Here is a 23,726-nt window from a genome sequence, read left to right as displayed (position 1 = left end):
CGCCTCTTAAACAAAGGGTTACACATGCTGGATTTGTTAAAAAAAGAAAAAAGTTTAGCAAACACTGAACAAATGGCCTCATTCATTCTCATCTCACCCTTGACTCCCATTCAACAACCAGAGAAAAGGAGGCACAGAGCAACCAGAAGATGCCAAAGCAAATATGGGGTTTGGGCAAACATCCAGAGCCACTCTCGCTAGGACTGCGGTCTAAGTGGCATGCACGTGTAGGATTTCCCAAAGTGCCTGCCAACACAACCGAAACGGCCACTTAGAACCTAGCCAGGGGCCACCAAGCAGCATTTAATGGCAGTAAAAGGCACTGTGGATGTTTAAATGACAGGTCTAAGCAGTTCGTTACTGCCAGCAGGAGTAGATGGGGGTGCATGTGGGTTGACCTGCTGGAGACATCAGGCTGCAAAGCAAACAGAAGGTACCTGCCCTGTCTGTCACCTCCAGTACTGTCTCCTTGCCAACAGGACACCCCCCGCGAGCATGCAACGGTAGGGGTGTCGCTGGGGAACCCCTCCACACTGGCACTTCCAGCCCTGAACCCAGCACCTCCCCCTACTATAGGATCAGCGGTCGGCCAACCATGGCCCACGGGCCAAATCCAGCTTGCTTTTGTGAATGAACTGTCACCAGAACACAGGGATGCTTGTACATCATTTATCACCTGTGGCTGCTTTCATATTCCATCAACAAAGCTGAGGATGCAAGACAGCGGCAGTATGGCCCACCTTCCTAAAACACGTACTACCTGTGCATTTACGGAGGAACTCGGTGAACTCCTGCTCCAACTGATGGTGGAGTAGCTACAGAAAAATTATTGGTGATTTCAGGGCAACATTCACTTCCTCTTGGTGGGGAGGAAGAAATGTTTGAGTTCCACGGCCTCGTGGGGTGATGTTCAGAGGCTGAAGAATAAAAGGAGGCCCCAGATCGTGATGGAGAAGGGGTGATAAGAAATGGCATTTGAAGAGCCAGGCTTTTATTTGTGTGTATCCATGAAATGCACAGCAACCCTTTAGTAGGAGCATGTGTCCCATATTCTGCGAGAGGCTAAGTGATGTGCCAGGCCTGGCTGGATCCCAAGCCGTGTTCTTTCTACTACACCTGCTGCCTCTCCACCAAGAAACGTGGGTCCCACAACAAGATTCCAGGCTCCTCTCTGAAGGAGGGAGCCCGTAAAACCGAGCTCCTCTGGAAGGCCACTTCTTGGAATGAGCAATGAAGACACTCCGGTCATTAGAGTACAGGTAGGCCTGGGCCATCAGCCAACACCACGCAGGGACTGGGTTTTTTTTTACCATTACAAATGCAACAATTACGTTTGCAGATGAGCAGGCTCATTCATTCTCAAAGTGAAGTGGCTCTGGAATGTTTCCTCCCAGGATTCTCCCCAGGGGTTTAATTTCTACTGCTTACCAGTAAAAAAGCCACATCCCGGATGCTGCTTTAGGCACCTGGGGTAGACGGGGAGGGGGTTTGCTTCTCAAGAAGCTCTATGGTGATTAGTCTTGGCCACGGAGGTTCAAGAAGCTCTATACTGATCGTCTTGGCCGCGGAGGTCCTCGGGGAAAGACACAGGGTCTGCTGTCTTAAGGTCAGGCAGACCTGGGTCTCAGCACTTAGTAACAGTGAATCCTTACGCCTCGGTTTTCCTCATCCACAAAATGGGGCCAGTGCTCGCAACCTCACCCTGTCTGCAAGCTGCCCAGCATACTGCCCACCCTGCTTAGTAAGTGCTCAGGGACCGCTGCGCGTCCCCCTCCCGCCTCCCGCTGCCTGCCCCCTCCCTGCACTGAGACAACAGGAAGGCAGGTGCAGGCAGCTCCCCAACTTTACAGTCGCCCCTTCAGCTCATGTTTGATCAGGACCCATTTCCACTTGTGAGAATCCACCCTGTCTCCTCCTCTCTCAGGGACATCTCGACCTCTGCTCACCAGCCACTGCAAACACAACACGCTGGCCCCTGTGGGGAGGTCGGGATGCTCCAGCAGGCTCTCTCCCAGGTCCCTGCATCTTCTCGAGCCCCTCAGCCCTGCCGTGAGAAGCAGAGAACAGACATGGCCCGGCTTCCCCTGTTGGGGCCAGGGCACTGAGGACCGCACTCCTTCTCTATGCGTCAAAATGCAGACTCAGGCACTGCTCCCCTTTCTTTGACCTGTCCTCATTTCTGGAACGAAGGCTTTTTATTTTCGTTCTCATTCTTCATCTCTGTTATTTACAATGAGCTGACATCTGCCCCATGTTTGGGAATGATTTATCCTAGGCTACAAATGTACTGGTGCATTTTCCATTCCTTATAGTTTCAAGGCTTCCATAGGTTTTAAAGCAGACCCCACTTCCTGAACGGCAGGGGTTTTTTAAGATTTCTTTATCTGAGAGAGAGAGAGCAGGGAGAGGGGTAGAAGGGAAGAGAAAATCCCAAGCAGACTCCCGGCTGAGCACAGAGCCTGACGTGGGGCTCCATCTCATGTCCCTGAGATCATGACCCAAGCCAAAACCGAGAGTCAGAAACTTAACCAACTGCGCCCCGCAGGAGCCCCCTGAGTGGCATTTTACCAAGAACCCCAACATTAGCACCAGCACCACAGATGCTTGACCGGACGGCAATCTGGTGGCCGTGGGCTGAGGGGCTCAGTGAGGAGCAGAAGCAATGAACGGCGGGGACAGGAGAGCCAGCTGCCCCAGACGCATGGAGGAAGGATCCTCCCCCAGAGCCTCCAGAGGGAGCAAGGCCCCATCGCTGCCGACACCTTGCTTGCAGGCTTCTGGCCTCCAGGACGGTCAGAGAAAAACGTGCGTTGTGTTGTTTTAAGTCACCAGATTTGTGGTCACCTGTTATACGTATAGACCTCTCGCTCCATGCCAGGCTCTGTGGGACGCATTTTACGTACAGATGGGGAAGCAGATTCCAAGAGGTGGCCTGACTTGTGTAAGGGCACAGGGTTGTAAGGGGCAGAGCTGGGAGTGGAACCAGGTAGCGTGGGGTCCCGAGTCCACAGCAGGATAGGACGCCGTCTCCAAAGAGCGTGGCTTTGGGGTTAGAGAGGTCCAAGCTTGCACTGCGACCCTGCTATCCCACCCAAGCCCTGGCCTCTCCAGCCTCGCGTTTCTCTGTGATAAAGCAGACAGATACTACTTCCCTGCTAGGCTTACTACGGAGTAAGGGAAAGAAACTGAATACTGCTGTGTTGTATCCCAGCACCCAACACAGAGGCAGTGCTCCGAAGTATCTCCTGAAGGACTAAGTAAGGGAGGGTGACCGTGTCATTCCCTGGTAGGGACGGTCGTTTCAGAAGACTGGGGGTAGGGGCTGGCTGAAGACATGTTCTTCCACGAGGAACATGGTGACTATAGGGGCAAATCATTTCCTAAATTCACTCACCTAACCTGCCCCACTGTGCTGTCAGCTCTTGGAAATGCCAGATGGGTGGGAGGATTGGGGGCGGGGAGTAAATAAATCCCACTGAAGAGTTTAGGCACTTGATAAGCCTTAGATGCTCCAGGCTGCAGGACTCCAGGATTATGGCACAGAAGAGCAGCAACTGAGAAAGAATTCCTGAAGCTGAGCTCTCTGTCCTCCAATACCCAAACAGCACATTCCAGAACCTGCCTCCTGGACAACTTGCAACGCGATGTTCAGCAGTGGACACTAGCAAGAACTCCAGAACAGCACCTTCCGGAAATCTCACTCATAAACGTTAACTGCCCCCACCCCCGCCCCCAACACACACCAGTGCCTCCCAGGACCAGCTACACAATGGCCTCATTACCACTGGGCAGCGCCCACTCGCTGGTGTTGATGACTGAGGAAGCCAATCAGCAAAACCCTCAATTAGAGCCCCAAACTGTCACCACAGAGATCGGACACAAGAAACAGTCCTGCCAGGGAGAAATCGGCCTGATTTTCAATCTGTCTCTTATCAATAGGCAGTAAATAATGAAGTTTGGCTAATGAACAGACACCAGGCACAGAGCCATTGAAAATCCACTTTATGATCACATCTCCCAACGTGGGATGTTTCCCCAACACCCTTTGACAGAATCCTCACAACCACCCTGAGAAGTAAGGTGCCACCTCTGGAGGTCACCAAGGCCACCCACAAATAACTCTGCTCTTTCCAGACGCCTAGCAAGGCTGCACTCCCCCTCCCACCTGCAGTGAGATGCGTCTGTGGGACTTACTTTCCCAAGGAAATGAGAGCGAAGTGATGCGTGTCCTATCTGGGTGGAGGCCTTAAGACAGAGCGAGTGTGTGTGGCCAGGCTCTCTTGTTCGTCCCCCACCGTCTGGGTCTGGGTGTGAAGATGGTGAGGAGATGGGGCAGATGCCCAGCCTACCCGCGAGGGACAGGTAAGGTGAATGAGACATAATATTTTGTGTTTTCTGTACTGACATTTTGGAGCTGTTTGTCACTACAACATAACCCAGCATACTCTAGAATTCTACACCCCATTTTACGGATGGGAAAACTGAGGCTGACAGAGATGACACACCTTGTCCAAAACCATGCTGTTACGAAAGCAGAGAGGCGTGGAGAACACAGGAAACGTTGGCCATTATACCTCAGGCTCTGAGGAGCTGTGACTGCCCTACAAGCCAGCTAGCTTGGGGCTCTCCATGCCAGCCTTGCCCACATGGCTCCTGGCTGGAAACTGCAGGCACCCGGAGAACAGAGGTGCTGGTCACCTCTGCATCTCAAAAACCTACAGTCCACCCTGAAGCAGTACAAAATCTCAGATACCTAGCTCCCCCAACCCCAAGACACGTGAAGTTACAGGCTCGGGAGAGTATTTCCAGCGGGGTAGAATAAAGCAAGCAACAAGGATGGAGGGAAGAGCTGAAGACAGAAATAGGATTTAAGGCCCAGACCAGGGAGGCCCTACACATAAAGCCCCACCACAGAAGTTCCGTATGATACATTTCTATACCATCAAGTCAACAGAAGCAGTAATTTTTACTCAGATGCCTCGTGACCGCAAAGTAAAATAAACCCAGTTACAAGGTCCTCTTTGCCCACAAAATAACCCATGATTATTTAGAAGCAGCGTGATCATTTAGAAGCCCTTCTCCTGGCGTTAGGACCTGCGGGAGCTCTCCCCCATGGGTGCCCCTCAAGGGGACGGGATGTGAAGGAGTGCGTGTGTTCGGCCACTTTCCTGTGCTAAGCAGCCTTCTCAAATACATCCTGGTGGTCCCCATCTCCTGGCCTTCCTGCCCTAGTGTGGTCCCCTTTCCCCAGTGTTAGTGGCCCCGGTGACCTGCTCTACTGAAGAGGTAGGGCCAAAGTGATGGGGTGCCACTCCCAAGGTTAGTCCGGGGTCCAATGTCACCAGTGCCCAGGTCAGCCCCTGACACCCAGAGAACATGAATACGCATCCGGTGAATCCATCAACGAGGTGTTATCCACACCGGATCGGGGGGTTGGGCCAGACAGAGACCACCATCCAGGAGAGAGGCGGTGTTCTACATGCGGGCCCAGGACGGAGGGGGCACATCTCCCCCAACCAGCCCTTGCTCTTCCAACAACTGTTCCTCCAATTAAGCTCTGGCTTGTTCTGACAGCCACCAAGGAAAGCACGAGTTCTCTCTGTGACTGACGGATAATTTCATACTCAGATTGGAAACCATTTAAATCAAGACTCCAGGAAAATCAGGGGCGGGAGACATATGATAGCTCCTTACACATGATAGCAAATAAAAAAAAGCAAACAGCAATGCTGATTGTCTTGCAACACACAAATCCGTGGTCCCTCGGTGGCGTCTGGAGCCGGCACAGAATGTTTAGCATCGGTCACATCCACCTAGTATTTTCCGGGCACCCATACTCAGGACGCTCCGGTGAGAAGTGGGAACGAACAGTCCTTCGTGCAGCAAGTGTTTCACCTGGCACTGGGGACACAGTCAAGTACAAAAGGATGAAGGAGGGAGACGGCAAATCAACACCTCTATGCCAACTAGTGGTCAGTGCTGGGAAGAAAAAGAAAGCATGGGGGTGCTATTTTATCAGGGTTATGATAAGGTGGTATCTGACCCCCTACTCTGGGTAATTTAGAAGCAGTATCTCATTTAATTCAAACCTCATACAACTCTCTCTGGTGGGCACCCCCAGTCCTGTTTCCAGACGAGCACGTGAGGACTGGAAAAGGAAGCTCTTACCCACCCCGTCACTTCCTGCTCACAAGGGCCTGGGGACGTACCTATTGTACTGGTGCCTTAGCCCCTCATCCCTAAAATGGACACGAGAGTACCTACTCCATGGGCTTGCGCTGCACATGAAATACTTGGGGAAGAATTTGGTATACAGTAAGTGCTCAATAAATGTAACTTGCTCTTGTAGGTTGGAGTATAAACGCCACTCCCATTTTTTTTTAAGGACTGCATCATCTGATGCCGAAGCAGAAAGACACTCCCACCAAACCAGTGAATAATATCCATAAAGGAACCATGCTGACTTACACCACCGTTCCCTCGGCCTAGCAGGCCCGTCCTCCTGACCAACCTTGACTCATCCTTCAAAACCCAACTCCAACAGTTCCTCTCTGAAGCCCTCCCTGCCAATCCCATCAGTCACTGAACCCACCACTGTGCTACCATTACAACCATTCTACAGAACTCCGTCTTTTGTTCGCTCATTCATTCAACAAACTCGTCTTGAGAGCCAACCATCTGTCACACATAACCGTACTCCATCACAATTATGTGTGAACATACCTCTGGGTCCCCTCCACTGCACAGCAAACTTGGGTCCAGCGGCAGAAAAACTTAACTGGGTAGAGTTCAACAGAACAAATTCTTTAACAAAGGATGGCATGAGAAAAGCAGACAAAGGGGGCGGCCCAGTGGGGAAAGAAGGATTACAGGAATTCAGAGGCAGTCACAAATAAAAAGAACTCAGTCCTGACAGGGCCACAAAGGGCTGGAGAACAAGCTGGACTTCGAGGGCTGGAAAAGACTTGGAAGAGAGGGAAGGAAGGAGATGCCAACTCATGCTCATGAATGGAGAAAGCCAAGCCTCAGCCAGCTGGTAAAAATAGGGAAGTATATGTATATACCTCTGTCTTTCTGTAAATGCGTAAGCGTATCTGGAAGGACAGATACCAAACCTCCTCATAGGAGAGATCTCTGGGAGAGGGACACTTTGTACTCTCTTCAACTATGGCTTATATCTATATTATTTAATTTCTTGCAAAAATATATTCTTGTTTACGTAACTTAGGAAAAAATGTGAAGCATGTCTTCTGAAAGACAAAAGGCAGAGAAGCAAGGCACAGCACATAGTCTGAAAAGCAAGAGCAAATGCAGGGGGCAGAACTCCGTGACCCAAGAGCCAACAGTAAGAGGCGAGGAAGAAGGTGAGAGTCAGGTGCTGCTTCAGCATCTGCCAGATTCTTTTCACAACAAAGCTAAAAGAAACATCAGCTCTGTATCAAGGTTCTGGGAGCAACAGATGGCTGTGGGCCTTGCTGTAACGGGAGGGAGATGATTCTCAGTAGAGGTGCACACACTCATGCTGCCAAAGGCAGGGATACTCAAGGACAGCAAAGAGGTTAAGAAAACCACTTTCCCAGGGAGAAAAAAAAAATCTAAGGGGACCTGGGTTTTTCCAACTTCATCAGAAACCTTGGCCAAGTCAGATCTCCCATGCCCAGCTGCCAACAGCAGGCACACCTCAAACCACAACCACCCATTTTGGTGTGCACAAGTTCCTCAGTTTTTGAATATCTGGTAGAAAACCATTTGAATCCTGGTCAATAAAATCATTTTCCTTGAAAGTAAGCAGCCACTCTGCAGTCCCCATGGGCCAAGGGGCTCAGGAACCCGGTGGGCAAGTCCAAGATGGCGCCTGTCCTTCAAGAAGAGGTCATTTCCAAAAGAACAGATCAAGGGAGCCCACAGTTCCGCATTTTTCAAATTCATCAGGGATCCCTTTACCAAGATGTAACTGTTCCAATACAACCACATAATCTGTTGGGTCTCCCAGAAGAGAGAGAGCACAATATATCTAGGCAAAATCTACTCTGGATTCCACAAACCAGCTGGCCAGGGACTCAACTTCCATGAAACATAGAACAAAAACAGTATTCGTTTTTCTGGAAGAACATAAATCTACTTTAATAATATGGGGAAAGAGGGGCGCCTGGGTGGCTCAGTCATTAAGCGTCTGCCTTTGGCTCAGGTCATGATCCCAGGGTCCTGGCATCGAGCCCTGCATTGGGCTCCCTGCTCCTCGGGAAGCCTGCTTCTCCCTCTCCCACTCCCCCTGCTTGTGTTCCCTCTCTCACTATGTCTCTATCTGTCAAATAAATAAATAAAATCTTAAAAAAAAAATATGGGGAAAGATTCCAGAGCAAACTGTAAGGTCATTTTGATATCAAGATGCCTCTGAGTTAAAACTGCTCACTGCCCAACACAGCAGACCTAAGTTTATAAAGGGCCAGGAGAGGAGAAGTAGAGATGGTCCTTTATTTTTTTATTTTTTATTTATTTATTTATTTTTTAAAGATTTTATTTATTTATTTGACAGAGAGAGACACAGCGAGAGAGGGAACACAAGCAGGGGGAGTAGCAGAGGGAGAAGCGGGCTCCCCGCGGGGAGCCCGACACGGGGCTCGATCCCAGGACCCTGGGATCATGACCTGAGCCGAAGGCAGACGCTTAACAACTGAGCCACCCAGGCGCCCCGGTCCTTTATTTTTTTAAAAAAAGATTATAAAAATTGGGAAGAAACCTAAAAAAAAAATGGAGAAAGTCACATGCAGTTGGTAGGGAAAGTAGAACTAATTAGAAGCACAGAGAAAAATTTATTAAATTAAGGAATACATACATATAATTTATTTAGTTACAGGGTTTGTACAAGTATTATCACGTGGTTATGTATCCTTAGAAATACTGTGTGTGTCAATTTAGCAGAAACAGATTAAGTTAGGAATCAATGGATAGGTCTTGGTCGGAAAGACTTCTAAGACATGGGAGTGACAGAACGGAACAGGTTGGGGCTGTCTACGTTTTGAGGTTGACAAAAAGCAGTCCAGACAGTGCTGCAGTCTGACCACATGGGACAGAGGTCCTAGCCCAGACCAACCTCTACCGGAATCCCACCAGACGCCTCGATCACAGGAACCCCTTTTCCATGCTAACGACATCATACTGAGAAACCTATGAGCCAATAAAACACACAATGGTCGGGAACAAAGCCACACCAAGGTCTTGAGGTTGCTACCCTTTTTGGGAGAAGCAGGAGTGTAGTGTGGGAGCAGCTTCCACAGAAGGCAGAGTGAGATCACAGCTACCTTATTACATAAATAAGAATGGGAGTCGCTGGCACCAACAGTGTGTGTGGGTCTTGAGCACAGGACTTTGGTTCATCCAAATATGAGCATTGGGGGCAGGTGAAAACAAACATGGAAGAACAGGCTCATTTCAGGAAGGACTTGGTAGTAAATAAAAGAGGGGCAAAGGGCCTGTGAGCACCAGAGCATCCTGGGTACCACTGCCTGCCTATTCAGCTGGTGGAGCCAGTGGGGCTGTGAGCAGCCGACTCAAAGGAGCCATTCACAAAGCTGTGCTGCGGAAGCGACAATAGGTAAAATGCGGGGGCGGGGGGTGGGGGTCAAAGGCTGGCTCGTGATCTTGGCTTTTCTTTTTTCAGAATCAGGGGCAGGACAGGAGTCAAAGTTACCCTGTCTAGACCTCGATCTCCAACCAAATCATAAAGCAGTCAAACCAGAGAGACGCAAGTCACGTCAAACCAGATTCTAGTCTTTGACCTCTGCAAGGGCACAGCCCGTATCTTCCATGTCCACCACACCCCTGCAATGTGCCCACACTCTGTATAAAGACAGCCACACAGAACACGTGACTGACAGGCAGCCTAAGCCAGGGCAGCAAATCCCTCTCTGGATGCACAGCTGAAATCATCACAGAGCACGAGGTGTATAAATCCTGACTATTCTGTACCTCACCAGTGTTTCCTATTCGCATCGATATGAGACCCGCTTGGGGACAAAGCTTGCACATGCTGCACTTGCCAACAGACACAAAACTCTCATCTTCATGAAAACGTATTTTCAAAGTTCGGCACCCATAAACCCTGGGTAGCCAGGCGCTGCCCACCCGAACCGTCAGCGGTAGCCCCTCAGGGCTTTCCCATGAAACCCAACTACCCATGGTGATGAGCAAACCAACCACAGACCAGGGACCAGAGTTTAACCCAGGCACATGTGGGGAGACAGACTTGCGATTTGGAGAGCACTCTGCTTTAACAGCAAGGAGCGTGAGATCACTCGGAGTATTTGCCTATGGACAGGAAAAGGTGCTGGGCCCAAAGAGGGGCTTTTATTCTGGAGCCCAGAGAGGTCTGAAGCAGGTTCTGCAAGCATCTTTCTGGATGATTTCGTGTCAAAAACTAACATTTCTAAGCTAAGCGTCTATGTGAGACATATTTTTAGTAGCCTCTCTTAAATGGCACTTTTAAAAATAATCTCCTTCAAGACGGTAGACGATTAAAACACTGATGGTCCAAGTACTGAATTTAAAAGCCTCTTATAATTTGGAACACGATGTTTAGAGTTGCCGTGGGGCCGCAGACAATTTGGTACTTGATCATTAGATATTCTGCAAGTGCCACCCAGCTGAAAAATATATTTCTTATTAAGCTTCTCTACTTAAATAGCATCAGCCCCCAAATGAGATCACTCCTCTGAAGGCTTTAACGATACCAAGAAAGTCCCAGGAAGCATTTCATTTCAAAGTGAGCCATATTAAAAAACTTGGGCTGAGTTTTTTTCCATCCATCTCACCCCTGCATTTTAAATTACTTGTCTTCCTCTCCCACCAGTTCAGTCATTTCCACAGTAGAGGAAGGTGTCCCGTGGAAACACCAAGCAGCTTGGAGCAAGGATTAACAGCAGGTCTGTTATCCAGCAGGATCCAGGAAGGCACCTTAATGGATAATCAAGTATCCTGGTTAACAGAGTGTTACCATGGATACCACAGGTGCGCGGTCAGATTTACACATCAAATGCTCCATGAGTGACACCACGCACCGCCCCAAGAAGAGGGAGGGGAACATGGGGCCCCTGTCTCAGGGAAGCTAGCAGTCTGCAGAGGAAACAAAGTTCAACACAAAGTGGTAAGACAGCGTGCTAAATGCTGGAGCCCCAAGCACCATGGAAAGCCCGATTAGGGGCCCGCCAAGGGCTCGGGAGGGGAGCGGCCGAGAGGGGAGAGTCCACACAGGCTTTCAGGGAACTTGATCCTAGGGTAAGTCACTTCACGGGGGTGCCGTGCAAAGCATGCCAGTGGGACGAGGAAGAGGAAGTGGAAGGGATGTGAGTTTGTCAAGGCGGCTTCATCTCCACACCACACAGCAACGGGAATGCTCACAGAAGGAGAGCACGTGGGAAGGAGTGGGGAAGGCAGAGACAGAGCGAGCCAGCTGCAGACAAAGATTCAGGCATGGGCATGAGACAGGTAGGCAGACAGAGACCAAGGCATACACAGGAAGTGGCAGAGAAAGAGAACAGCAGAAAAAGACAGTCAGAGGCGGAGGGACAAAGAGAGGAGCAGAGAGGGAGAGAGAAAAGTAGACAGAGCGGTAGATACAGGCCCAGGAACGAAGAGAGAGAAGCTCAAAGGGACAGAAGAAAGAGAGAGAGAGAGACTGAAGAACAAACTGAAAGACCAGGAGAGCGAGCGAGAACGAGGACCACCTGCTCTCGGAGGGCCATGGTGTAGGAGGCCGTGAGTGCCTGAGCTATGGTGCTGCTCACATGGCCGAGGCCCCGGCCGGCTGGGGGTACGAGGAAGGCCGGTCGGAGCCAGCCCGCCGCACCCCACAGCCACACAGCGTCACCGCCTCCCCTCCAGCCCCTGCGGACGGCGTGCCAGGGCAGGCCCATGAGACAAACCAGGCTTCCCTGCTCCCCTTGCCAGCTAGTGCATGGTTAAAGTGGCCCTAACTCTCCCAAATGCATTCCTCCAAAAACATCTTAGAAAAGATGCTCCCTGGGGAAATAATTTTAGGAGATAATGCATAAAGTACGTGTTCTATCTACCTCCTTTGGAGAGCTAGGAGGCACCATCGTGAGAAGCGCTACAGCCAAGAAACCCATCGAACGCGCTCTAGGCTAACATTTTTCAAGATAATTCCATCACCACGGTCTTCTTTTCTACAGGCACCAACTCGGCACACCCTCTGAATCATTGTTCTGCTTTTGGGAAACTGCCTCCTCTCGATTCCAAGTTTCCAAAAGAGCCCTTTTGATATCAGGATGAACTGATTAGGAGGCTTAAAAAAAGAAACCACTTTGATGTACAAAGTGAGATGGGGAGACAAGAAAGGGAGAGATTCATTTTGCAGGAAGGCAGTGGGAATGTGTGAGAGCTTCACCACAAAGGAATGGGAGTCTTTAGAACCACCCAGTGTGGTGGCCTAGAGCACAACAGACACGTTTTGCTTGAAATGAACAAAAGAAAAAAAGTAAAATAAAATAAAAGAGTAAGCGGCATGGTATTTAAAAAATGAGAAAGGACTGGATCTGCATTGGGTTCTACCACGAAGCTACCGTGCACACACACACACACCCCCCACACACCCCCACACACACCCCCAGTTAGCTCAGCGGAAACCCGGATCTCTCAGGGGGAGAGGATTCAAATGCACACCAACACCAATCACAAGGTCAATGGCTAACAAAGGGGGAGTCCCCTCCCCAAACAGACAAGGGAGGGTACAGGTAAGAGTGCAGTGATGGGGTGGGTGGGGGAAGCAGGGGGCAGACAAGCTACTGGGGCTAATGCTCTGAGTCAAGGCAGTGATTTCACAGGCCTCCAGTCAGACCACAGTGGGCCATCTCTTCCGCCTCAGGGGAGGGGATCCAATTAAAAGGTGCTTGGGACAAAAGAAACAGAGACCCACCATGGGAGCCGAAAAAAAGAGGAATCCAGCTTCAATTATGTAAAGTGAGACCAAGTTTGCTTCCCAAGCGGGGACAAACTCACAGGTAATGAGTCGCTTAGCCTTCAGCTCCCCCTGCTGAGGACTTTAATTGACCTCCACGCCTTACAATCTTACAAGGTTCTATTTCTCTGTCTCCATTTATTATTCAAAACAGGAGCTGTGCTCCCAGAGAACTCTCAGGGCTGTAATCAAATCCTGCTAAAGGAAAAAAAAAAAGAAAAAAACAACTCGGGCATTCATTCACATCTTACACCAGAGGGGGAAAAAGAATAATGAGCAGAGTCCTAAAAATACTTACATTCAAAAAAAGAAAATGAAAAAACTTCAACCCCTAATCCCAAACTCATTCTTAAAATAAGTGAGTTGGCTTAAAAGTCTGTAATATCACAAAAAGCACTGAGAGCAAACCATGTTCCCGGCTCCTATCTTTTAAAAAAATGATTTGGTCCATACAGTCCTCACGGACTCCATGCAAATGAAATTCTCGAGCAGCAACATTCACTGAGTGCCTACTATGTGCACCGTGGTGCTAGGCACTGGGGATCGGAGATGAAAATGCTCAGGCCCCTGCCACGTTCCCACCACTGAGTGGTTTTACTGGCAGTCTCTCACTGAGTCACCCAGAGGTGCCACATTACTCCCCACTCGAGAGAAGAGCAAATTGGGGTTTCTAAATAAAGCAAACTCCGTGCTGCCCTTGAGGCCCTCCAACACTCCGGTGGTGTGGAAGGAAGTCTAATCCAGGGGCAGCAGAGAGCCAGACCGGGTGGAAATGAGGGGAGGAGAGGCTGAGATTCCCTAACAGATGCCTCTCACTAAGAGAAGCCTCCAGAACTGAAACTGAGCTTCCGACTTCCTCCTTTCTTTGGCCCCCGCTGTCTGACTCTCCGGAACCAACCAGAGCAGCCCTGAGGCAATGATGACAAGGTCAAGGCGTCCTCTGGGGGTCACTACCAAAAGGGCCAGCCTTCCCACAGCCTTCAGGCCCTTAATGACCACTTTCCTCACTCCTCCCTCTGGCCATCACAACCTGCCCCCAGGAAAGGACCCCCTGACAGTCCGGGACGCCTCTGTGTGAACGGACATCACTGCCCTAAAGGGCATTCAGACTTGAAGCAAAAGGAGCATGGCCTGGCAGAGAGCAGGTGGGTGTGCACGTCAAAGGGGCCCAGGGAAAATCTGGACTCCACCCTCCTACCTGTGACTTTCACTCATTCGCCCAATTTTCTACTCAGTGAGCCCACCCACCTTAACTCCGTGCCCACCACATGAATCACTGAGCCTCAAAGAGAGCAGGAGACAGACAATTTGCTCTCATGGAGCAGAGAAGACAGATAACGATCAGTGCGGTACACCATAATGAGGCATTGGGGCGGGGTGGGGGGGGGAGTGCCTCAACCATTCTGTGTCTCAGTTGCCATATTTTTTTAAAGACTTTATTTGCCAGAGAGAGAGAGCAACCACAAGTGGGTGGAGGGACAGAGGGAGAGGTAGACTCCCCGCTGAGCAGGGAGCCCAATGCGGGGGCTCGATCCTAGGACCCTGAGATCATGACCTGAGCTGAAGGCAGATGCTTAACCAACTGAGCCACCCAGGCATCCCCCAGTTGCCATATTTATAAAAGAGGATAACACCCTCGCTTGATTCACAGGCTTCTCTTCAAAATTAACTGAGAGAATGAACGTGAAGACCCAGTGGGTGCCTAACACATTGTCAAGAACTTGATAAATCGTGAGCTGGTGATGGATGCTGGCCCCCCAGAAGGGTTTCCTCCAACAGGTGGAGGAGAATGAAAGGTGGTGATGGTCCTCCCCAGTGCCCTGGAAATCTTTTAAGGCACGATCTCTGGGGCTTCACCCAGCCAAGCTGAGTCCCACGGACTGCCAGACAATCTTCTAATCCAAATGTAGGGTTTCACAAGAGTGTTATGCTACCCGTTGTCCTAAAAATAAAAATGAGAAACTCAATATCCATCAGTAGGGGTCTGGTTAAATAAATTACGGTATTGCCAGTTCAAAGGAACACAATGTAGCTCTTAAAAAGAATGAGGTATATCTGTATGTAAAATACAATAAAAAGATCTCTTAACTACATTGTTAAGTGGGGGAAAAGTCATGTTGTGAACAGTGAATAGAATAGGCAACCAGTTACTAAAACATGTGGGAGTATGCATGCAATTTACTCGGGCATCCATTTCTGGAAAGACAAACCCAACACTGGGGGGTCATTACTGACTCCAGGGAGGAAGGCTAGGGGCCCGCTATAGGAGGGAGATTCACTCACTTTTCACTGCATGCTCTTTTAGACTACTTGCCTTTCTAGCGTGGGTCTAACGAGATTTGTCAAGAGTCCCAAATTTTACAAGTTCCAATTGTTTAAAGAAAACTCCAGTCTTTCAAGGCACACAGATCTGTCACTTCTCACTGTAGGACCTTGGCTGAGTTAGTCCATACCCGAGCCTGTTTTCTCTTATGCAAAATGATATCATAATAGTAATTACTGCTAGGGTCTCGGAGGATTAAATGGAGTACTAAAACTTTAAAAGTGTTTAAATTTGGGGCAGACATCAATACATGCTACCTATTAAAATCGAAGTTGTTGACTTACAGCAGCTGGTTCATCGTTTCCATCATCCACAAGGAGAATAATGCACTGAAGGTGCTCCCTGAAGATGCACCTGCACTGAAAGGAGTCACTGATCTTGTCTTCAGCATAGAAGACACACAGGCACTTCTCCAGGATCCACACTGAACCTCTCCTAAGGGACGGGACCGCTCCTTGGTCCTCACCTGCTATCAAGTCCCCCTCCAGTAAGGTGGCCTTGGAGTATGCCAGGACGCAGGGATACGAGCCATATTGCCTAAGTCTTTAACGTGGGACACAGCCGGGAAGGACACAAAGAGGGACCCTTGGGACCTTGCCTGGAAGGTCAATGGGTAACACAAGGGAACCCACCCATACCTGCTCTCCCCAAATCCCCAGAGTTGGTGGAGCTTGAGAAAGAAAACAGACTTTGTGGATTAAAGCGGAGTTTGAATCCAACTCCATGACATACTCATTGAAAGATTCAGGACCTCTCTGAGCCTCAGTCAAGCTATAAAACAAAGATGAAATCACCTCCCACAGAGGGTTCTTAGTGCACAACAGGTACCTACTGTGTTTCCCTCATAGGAAAACCTGTATCCCAGTAATGAATGAAATCCACAAAGATCTTGTACACATCTTGAACACGTAAGGAGTGAGGGAAACCAACTCAATTGGGGACTGCACTATAGATCTTTAAGCACAGGAGGTAACATTCACATGCTGACATCATATAAAGGAAGTACACACCACCACCTGTGAGGGCAAGGTATCCAAAAAAAAAAAAAATCAAACCTGAAACTCATCTACACTCTACAGCTGATGACCAATTCAAAGGAAAGGCAAGGAACAGAGGAACATGGTAAGGATTACCATGGGGTTGCTATCAACAAAATCCTAAACAGGAGACCGTTCAAAAGGCCAGGTTTTTCAATAGTAACAAAAAGGGGGGGGGGAATAGATATGGAGGGTAATATACAAATTGAGATGCTAAAAAGACCTATCACCCAACTGCACTGTTTGCACTGCACTAAGACCCTGATTAGAGCAAATAAAAAAATTTTTTCGAGATAACTGGAGAACATTCAATACTGATTGGACATTTGAGGATACTAAGGAATTATCATTAATTTTTTAGGGATGATGATGGTACTATAAATATCTTTTAGTGATCAATACTGAAATATTTGTGCCTGAAATAATATCATGACTTGGATATGCGTCCAAATAATCTGAGTTGGGAAGGGACTGAACTGAGTAAGAATGAGTCAAGAACGACCCTGAGGAGATTACTGCAAAGGTGAGTGATGGGGTTTCATTAAATGACTGTTCCTTTGCCACAGGCTTAAAATTTTCCACTTTTATTAAAAAGCTTGTAAGTAAGCCATAGGCTGGAATATTGACAACATGCATAACTGAAAAGACAGGTAAAGAACCACTAGAAATCAGCAAGAAAACACATGGAATCCAACAGGAAACTGGCACAGGCTGCAAGTCATCACAGAAGTGGAAACCGAAATAACAAGCTGGCAAATGGCAAGATGGTCCGCTTCGCTTGCAATCATAAAAACACAAGTTAAAACCCGCCTGGTGCCCAGAAGTGTTGGCAGGAACTCCTGCACACTGACTGAGAGATCATAAACAGGTATTAAAAAAAAAAAGTAAAACTCAGTAACGTTTAAAATACCAAACCACACAATTTGGCAAGTTCGCCCTCGGGCGCAGATCTCAAGGAAACGCTTGTGTAGTGGATGCAGGAAGTGCTAATACAGGACTGCCAGGATCGGAAAGAGAGACAGGCGGACCTTGTGTGCTTCCGGATGGAAAACACCGCCCCAGCGACAGCGATGTTCGCAGGAAAATTAACCCTCCATCCCAACCCCCAGACCCAAGTGCCAATTCAAGAAAATACAAGCAAAAGAGGGGCCTGAGAAGAACGCTGCAGAGGTGCCATAAGCCAGGTTCAGGTGGTGACACAACCCAGGGTCTTCCACAAACACATGGTAAGGAAAAGAAAGAGAAGGAGGACGCGACGGATGGACAGAAACATCAGCGAGTGCTTCGATTCACGGACAAAGGGAGCAAAACGGTGGTGGGCAGGGGCTGGAGGAGGGAGGAATGGGGCGCCAGGGTTCCACGGGGCAGAGATCCGGCTGGGGAAAAGGACAAGCTTCAGGAGACGGAGGGAGGTGAGGGTTCCACCTAAGGCCACCCCACCACATAAGATGGTACATTTCAGCTTCTATTTTACTCAAGTCAAAACAACTGTGTTAAAATGAAAAAAGAAACACAAGAGACATAACCAATGATGACACATGGACCTCACGTGGATCCTAATTTTTTAAAAACTCTAAAAAATTATGGAACAGTGAGAAATCTGAACACATTTGATGGTATAAAAGAACAAAGGGTAGTGGAGAGATGATGATGATGATATCATATTTATGGTTTCCTATTTTATTTTTTTTTAAGATTTTAGGATCTATACAGAGTGGTCTATAAATGAAGTAACACCTAGTATCTGAATCAAAATAATACATCAGGAGAAGCAGGTGCGGGTAACTTCAAACAAGACTGACCACCACTGAGGACAGTTCTATTGATGAATTTGCCTAAGATTCTTTAATCTATGGACATCTAACACTGGACACAATGTTAGACAAAACCTTTGAAATGAAGAAGCTATTGTGAACATGTACAAGAGGACAAAATGCTCTCAGCATCGTGGTTTGCAGCAATAGCAAAATAATGCAAACAACCTAACTGTCCAGTAAAATGCGACTGGATTAAAATTATCATGGTACTTCGCTCAAGAGAGAACTCAAGAGTCAAGGAAGTGAATGAACCAGACCAGGCCCCCCGCCCAACCATGGTGGTTTGGCCAGGGAATGTCTGGCAATGTCTGGAGGCATTCTTGGATGTCATGACTGGGTGGGGTGCTACTGGCCTCTAGTGGGTAGAAATCAGGGGTGCTGCTAAACATCCTACACAAAGCACAGGACAGCCCCCACAACAAGTAATTACAATCTTCCCCCTTAACTGTGGGGGACACATTCCAAGACTCAGTGGATGCCGGAAGCTCGGGACAGTCCTGAACCCTACATATACTCTGCTTTTTCCTTTATGTGATGCCTATGACAAAGTTTAATTTATAAATTCGGCACCTAAGAGATTAGCAACAACAGCAAATAGAATAATTTTAACAATATACTGTAATGAAAGATGTGAATGCATCCTCTCTCTCAAAATATCTTATTGTCCTTTATTCCCCCTTCCTTCTTGTGACAATGTGAAAGGACACAACGCCCACATGAGGAGATGGAGGAGGTGAGTGACGGAGGCGTTGTCATGTGGCATTCGACTACCAATGACCTCCTAACAACTCGCCAGAAGGACGGTCATCTGCTTCCAGACCATGGCAAAGTGGAACCGCAGATATGGGGGGACTACCCTAAGGGGGCCAAAGTATCAAGAGAGCCACAGTTTGAAAATCCTCTACTAGAACTGTGTGAGATACTCCTCAAACCACAATACTGACTTAAAAACAAACAAAAACAAGGGCCAAGGAGATATATACAGGTAGCATCATCTAAGTAAAGGTTACACAAAACCAAGACTGTTGCTCATGGAAATTTATGTAGTGAAGCATAAAAACAGGAAGGAGAAGGCTATACACTGATTTCAGGATACTGACTATGGGGTGCGGGGGCATGAAATGTTGCCAGGGGGAGGCTTCAAATAGAATTGGTATCACCGTGTTTATTCTACCCCTTCCCACCTGAAGCAAAGTGTAGGGAAGGTTAATGCACATGAAATCTGGACAGTGGGTACATGATAGCTCACTCTTTTGGTCTCCGTACTTTTCTATACCCTTGGCACTGCCAACGATGAACAAACTCAACAGCGTGGTTGTGGGCAGCAGAGGCTGGGAAGACAGACAAAGCAGGCAGAAGAGTGAGGCTGGGACCTTCCCAAGGGGGGAGCACTCACCGGTCCCCGCAGGTCAATGAGCTCCTGCCTCATCTGGGACACGAGGGCCTCCTTGGCCACCAGGGCCCTGTGCAGGCGCTCGTTGAACTCAATCAGCTCGCCGTGCATCTCCGCCACCTGGAACACACAAGCACCAAACAGTCAGGCTCAGAGGGCAGACCCGCGCGCCACCCCCCAGCACGCGTCCCACCTTCTCCAGGCCTGCCACTCGTCAGCAAGGCACCAGGAGGTTGTCGGGCCGGAGACACAACAGTGCTTACCTATGAACTGCGCAAAGCCGCCTCTAAGTCGAACATATCTGTGACTGGGTTGACGTGAACACTACAGAATCAACCGTCCGCAGTTTATGGTCAGGACAGGGCCCTATCAGGTCATTTTGGGCCTTTGGTTTCTATCCTTCACGGACACTTTTCTAGCCAAGGCTTTCTTCCTCATCTGAGTTGTGCCTGCCAAGAATCACCCGGCTAGGGCGCCTGGGTGGCTCAGTTGGTTAAGCAACTGCCTTCGGCTCAGGTCATGATCCTGGAGTCCCTGGATCGAGTCCCGCATCGGGCTCCCTGCTCGGCAGGGAGTCTGCTTTGCCCTCTGACCCTATCCCCTCTCATGTGTTCTCTCTCATTCTCTCTCTCTCAAATAAATAAATAAAATCTTTAAAAAAAAAAAAAAGAATCACCCGGCTAATGGCACAGGTGGAGTAACTGACCACTTCTGTTCCTCGGGGCCTTGGTTCTGAAAACCGGGAACACAGAGCCAGAGCCTTGGGGCGACGGCGACGGTGACAGATCCTACTGCAGCGGCACAACGAGCCCTCAGTCACCGCTTCATCTTTGCCAGGGACAGCCCTTCCGAGTGCTCCTCGCATCTTCGTGACGCTGGCTTCGTGAGGCAGGTGTTAGCATTCCCACCTTACAGAGGGCAACGGTGTCACAGAGTAGCAGCAGCTAGTTCAAGGTCATACCGCCACCGAAGGGCTGACTCTGGGGCCCTGGCTCTTGACCACGGGGCCAAACGCCACGATTCTACCACTTGCACCGTGGTAGAACATACTCAGAATCAAGAAGGGATATAGGGAGACATTCTGTAGGAAAAGAAAGGATCTTCAACCTAAGTCTTGGGGCCTCAGGAGTAAGGGAGGGGGGCCTCCTTTTTTTTAATATGTTGTTATATAAAAGGTAAAAGGCATAAAAGGAAATACACAAGATATTAACATTAGTCAAGGGACAGATTTTCTTCCCATCATTTCTATTTTTCCTTACTTTTTAGTTTGCTAACAATGAACACTCTTCCATTTATCGGTTGGTAGAACCACTTGGGCTCTTTAAAAGAATTAAAATATATAAAAGAATTAAAAGAAATAGAATTATTCACCTGAAAACTAAAGGCAGCCGTGGTACAAGCAACATAAAATGCACCGGACCCCCAATCACATCCTGATTCCTTCAACTTGCTTTGTCCGTGTCCGTGGCAGCCCCCTGTGCCCCAGGTGCTCACCTCTTTCAAATCAGAGTGAAATGCAAAGTGAGAACAGCACAGAAGACATTCCAAGGACTATGCAATTAACAACAGGAGAATAAGTCACTGAGCCTTTAACCAGCTTCTTTTTGTACAGACCTAAAATTAATATTTCCCACTTGCGTTATTCCTTTTGTATGGTAAAAGCTTAGGACGATCTTCTTTTGGCCTTTCACAAACAAATACAATACCGCTTATAACGCTTCTGCAGATCCTCCACACAGCAATCACCCAAATCCTCCATGAGCTTCCCCGGGGCGGAGAATCGTTTACCACACAGTAAGCAGGAAACACACAACTGCCAATATTACTGCTAAATACCTGCTACTGTACCCCCACAAAATAGACCTTTAAATAAATGCCACCAGCATTTCCAAAGCAAAGCAAGGTTTTGCTTTGTTTTTGTTTTGCTTTGTTTTGCAGTGGGAGCCAGAGTGTTAAAACGATTTTCCGTAAATGCATAAAACAGCAGAACATCCCAGCTTGCAATGGTATTTATCAGGAGCTGTCAAAACCCTGGTTCTCTTTTGCAGCCAGAAGAGTGACGTGACCAAGTCAAAGCTTTAATTTCCCTAGGGAATTGGGGGGGGCGGGCCTGGAATCGGGGGAACTGAGGAGATAAACTGATGAAATAATTTTGAGTAACCATTAGAACTGCATTATTCATTGTTACTAAGCTAAGCTCTGAAACTCTGAGTTTCTAGATTAGAAAACCCTACATACAGCCATTGAGACCAACAGCTTTGATCTTACATAAACCATGCTGAGCTTACTGTTCCTTGAATAACTCTTTCCAAGTCTAGTGTAACTAGAAATGGATTCAAGACTCCGAGAGCCTCAGAACAGGAAGTGGAGATTATAGAAACAAAAGCAGGCAGCAGAACCACTGGCTGGAGCTTCTATTAGGCTCTGAGGGCACTCAACAGGTCTTGCCTGACCAGTCCTTGTTTTCAGCAGCCACAGAGAGTCGCAGGGAATGGGACAGACAGACAGACACTGGCTACCCTTCAGTCCATTCTCAGCCAAGCAAGACCGAGTGATCTTCCCAAAGCAACATCCGATATCACCTGCCGTTTAAAACCTTGCTTCCCACTGCTCTAAGGATAAATAAAACCCAAACACACTCGTGATCAGCCTCTCTAACGCCATCACCTGCCCCCCTCCCCAGCATCTCAAGTCACTCAGACCCACAGGTCTTCTATGTCCCATAAACAGGCTGAGCTCTAGAAGGTCACCCTGAGATAGGAAGAAGAAAGGCATATCCAGCAGAAGAAACCGCAGGCGCACAGGCCCAGAGGTTGCTGGGGCGGCGGGGAGGAGCAGCTGAGACAGGCAGTTAAGGGCTCAGATTCTGGGGCAAAACAGGCCTGCACTTGATTCCTTACAGTGTGCTCTGGCGCCAGGCTCTTAATCTTGAGGATCCTAGAGCCATTCACCTACAAAACAGCAATTCAAAACCCTACCTACTGCATGGGGCCACTGTGCGGCCGGAATGAGCTGCCGCACTTAACCAGCTCTGCACTGTGTCTGTGCGTGGCAAGTGCTCAGTGGAGGAGAGCTGGTTGTACAGGGTGGGTGATCACATCAAAGGGAAATGGAGGACAGGGCTATCTGCAGAAGCCAGATGGAAAGGGGCCACATGTGCTATACCAAGGAACTCAGCTGTGGAGAGAGACTCATTGTTCCCCAGTAAGGAAATGTCACCAACAGAATTGCTAACCATGTGCCAGGCCTGGTTCTGGGGGGCGGGGGAGCCCAGGAAGGTCATGGGGTTCACACCCTAGAGATCAGACAAACTTAGAGCTCACCGGGAGAGGAGGACTGGGAAAGAGGATGGGGCATAAGGGAAGGCCTCCCCCAGAGAGAACATTCAGGAGTCCCTCACTTCTCCCCTCAGCCTTGGCACAAGCTGGGCAGCCTCTCCCTCACCCCCACGCACAATGCCCAGGGCCATTTGGAGAGGCAGCCTCTCAAAGTGCACAACTCATGAATTAATAAAGTGCAGGCACTTCTCAGTCACGTTTTGGGTTTTGGCCTTTACAGTGGAGAGAAGACAGTAGACTTCTTGACTCTAAGTCAGAGGCTGTTTGGCAACATCTATCAAACTTTTAAAATCACTCACCTGTGACTTGGCAAATCTCTGTTGGGGAGGTACCCAGCCCCTCTACTTGCACCTGGCCCCAAACACCAGTTTAGCTCCAAAGGGCTGGAACCTACCTAAATGCTCAGCCACACGAGATCAGTAAAATTTATCGGCTCTCCCACCTCTGGCCCCCCAGCAGACACGACTAGTCGCTGGCTGCACTCCTTCCTGAAGGAAACACTCAGGCAGCCACACCCAACCGATCAGACTTGGCCTATGGATGACACCGACGTGGCATCCCTGGCATAAGGGATGGGGGAAGCGTCATCAGGAAGGTGACATTTGAGTTGGGCTTTGGAAGACGAAAGCTTTGGAAGTTCAGGAGACTGAGCAATCCATTCCAGCTGGAGCATCAGAGAAGACGATTTCCAAAAATAATGTGGCTGTGAAAAAGCTTTTAAGTCTGTGAAAATCCCAGGAATTATCATAATTACCTGCCAAATCACGAAAGAATTATAAATTTAAAAAAAAAGCCTCTGGCATTTCCTTTGATATCAGAATGTTCTATCTAATCACATTCAAGCA

General features: G+C 48.7%; 1 protein-coding gene across 1 annotated transcript in view; it reads right to left on the bottom strand.

The window, feature by feature from the left end:
* The window catches only part of SNX29 (sorting nexin 29), a 502,531-nt gene that overhangs the window by 168,757 nt on the left and 310,048 nt on the right, over positions 1-23,726 (bottom strand). The window contains exon 15 of the mRNA XM_021698163.2: positions 19,547-19,663. Coding sequence (XP_021553838.2) covers positions 19,547-19,663 — 117 coding nt within the window. The remainder of the gene's footprint in view (positions 1-19,546; positions 19,664-23,726) is intronic.

Source organism: Neomonachus schauinslandi, chromosome 5 (genome assembly GCF_002201575.2).
Source record: "Neomonachus schauinslandi chromosome 5, ASM220157v2, whole genome shotgun sequence".
Taxonomy (NCBI): Eukaryota; Metazoa; Chordata; class Mammalia; order Carnivora; family Phocidae; genus Neomonachus; species Neomonachus schauinslandi.
Note: the sequence above shows the minus strand (reverse complement) of the source record. Positions and strands in the feature narration are given on the sequence as shown.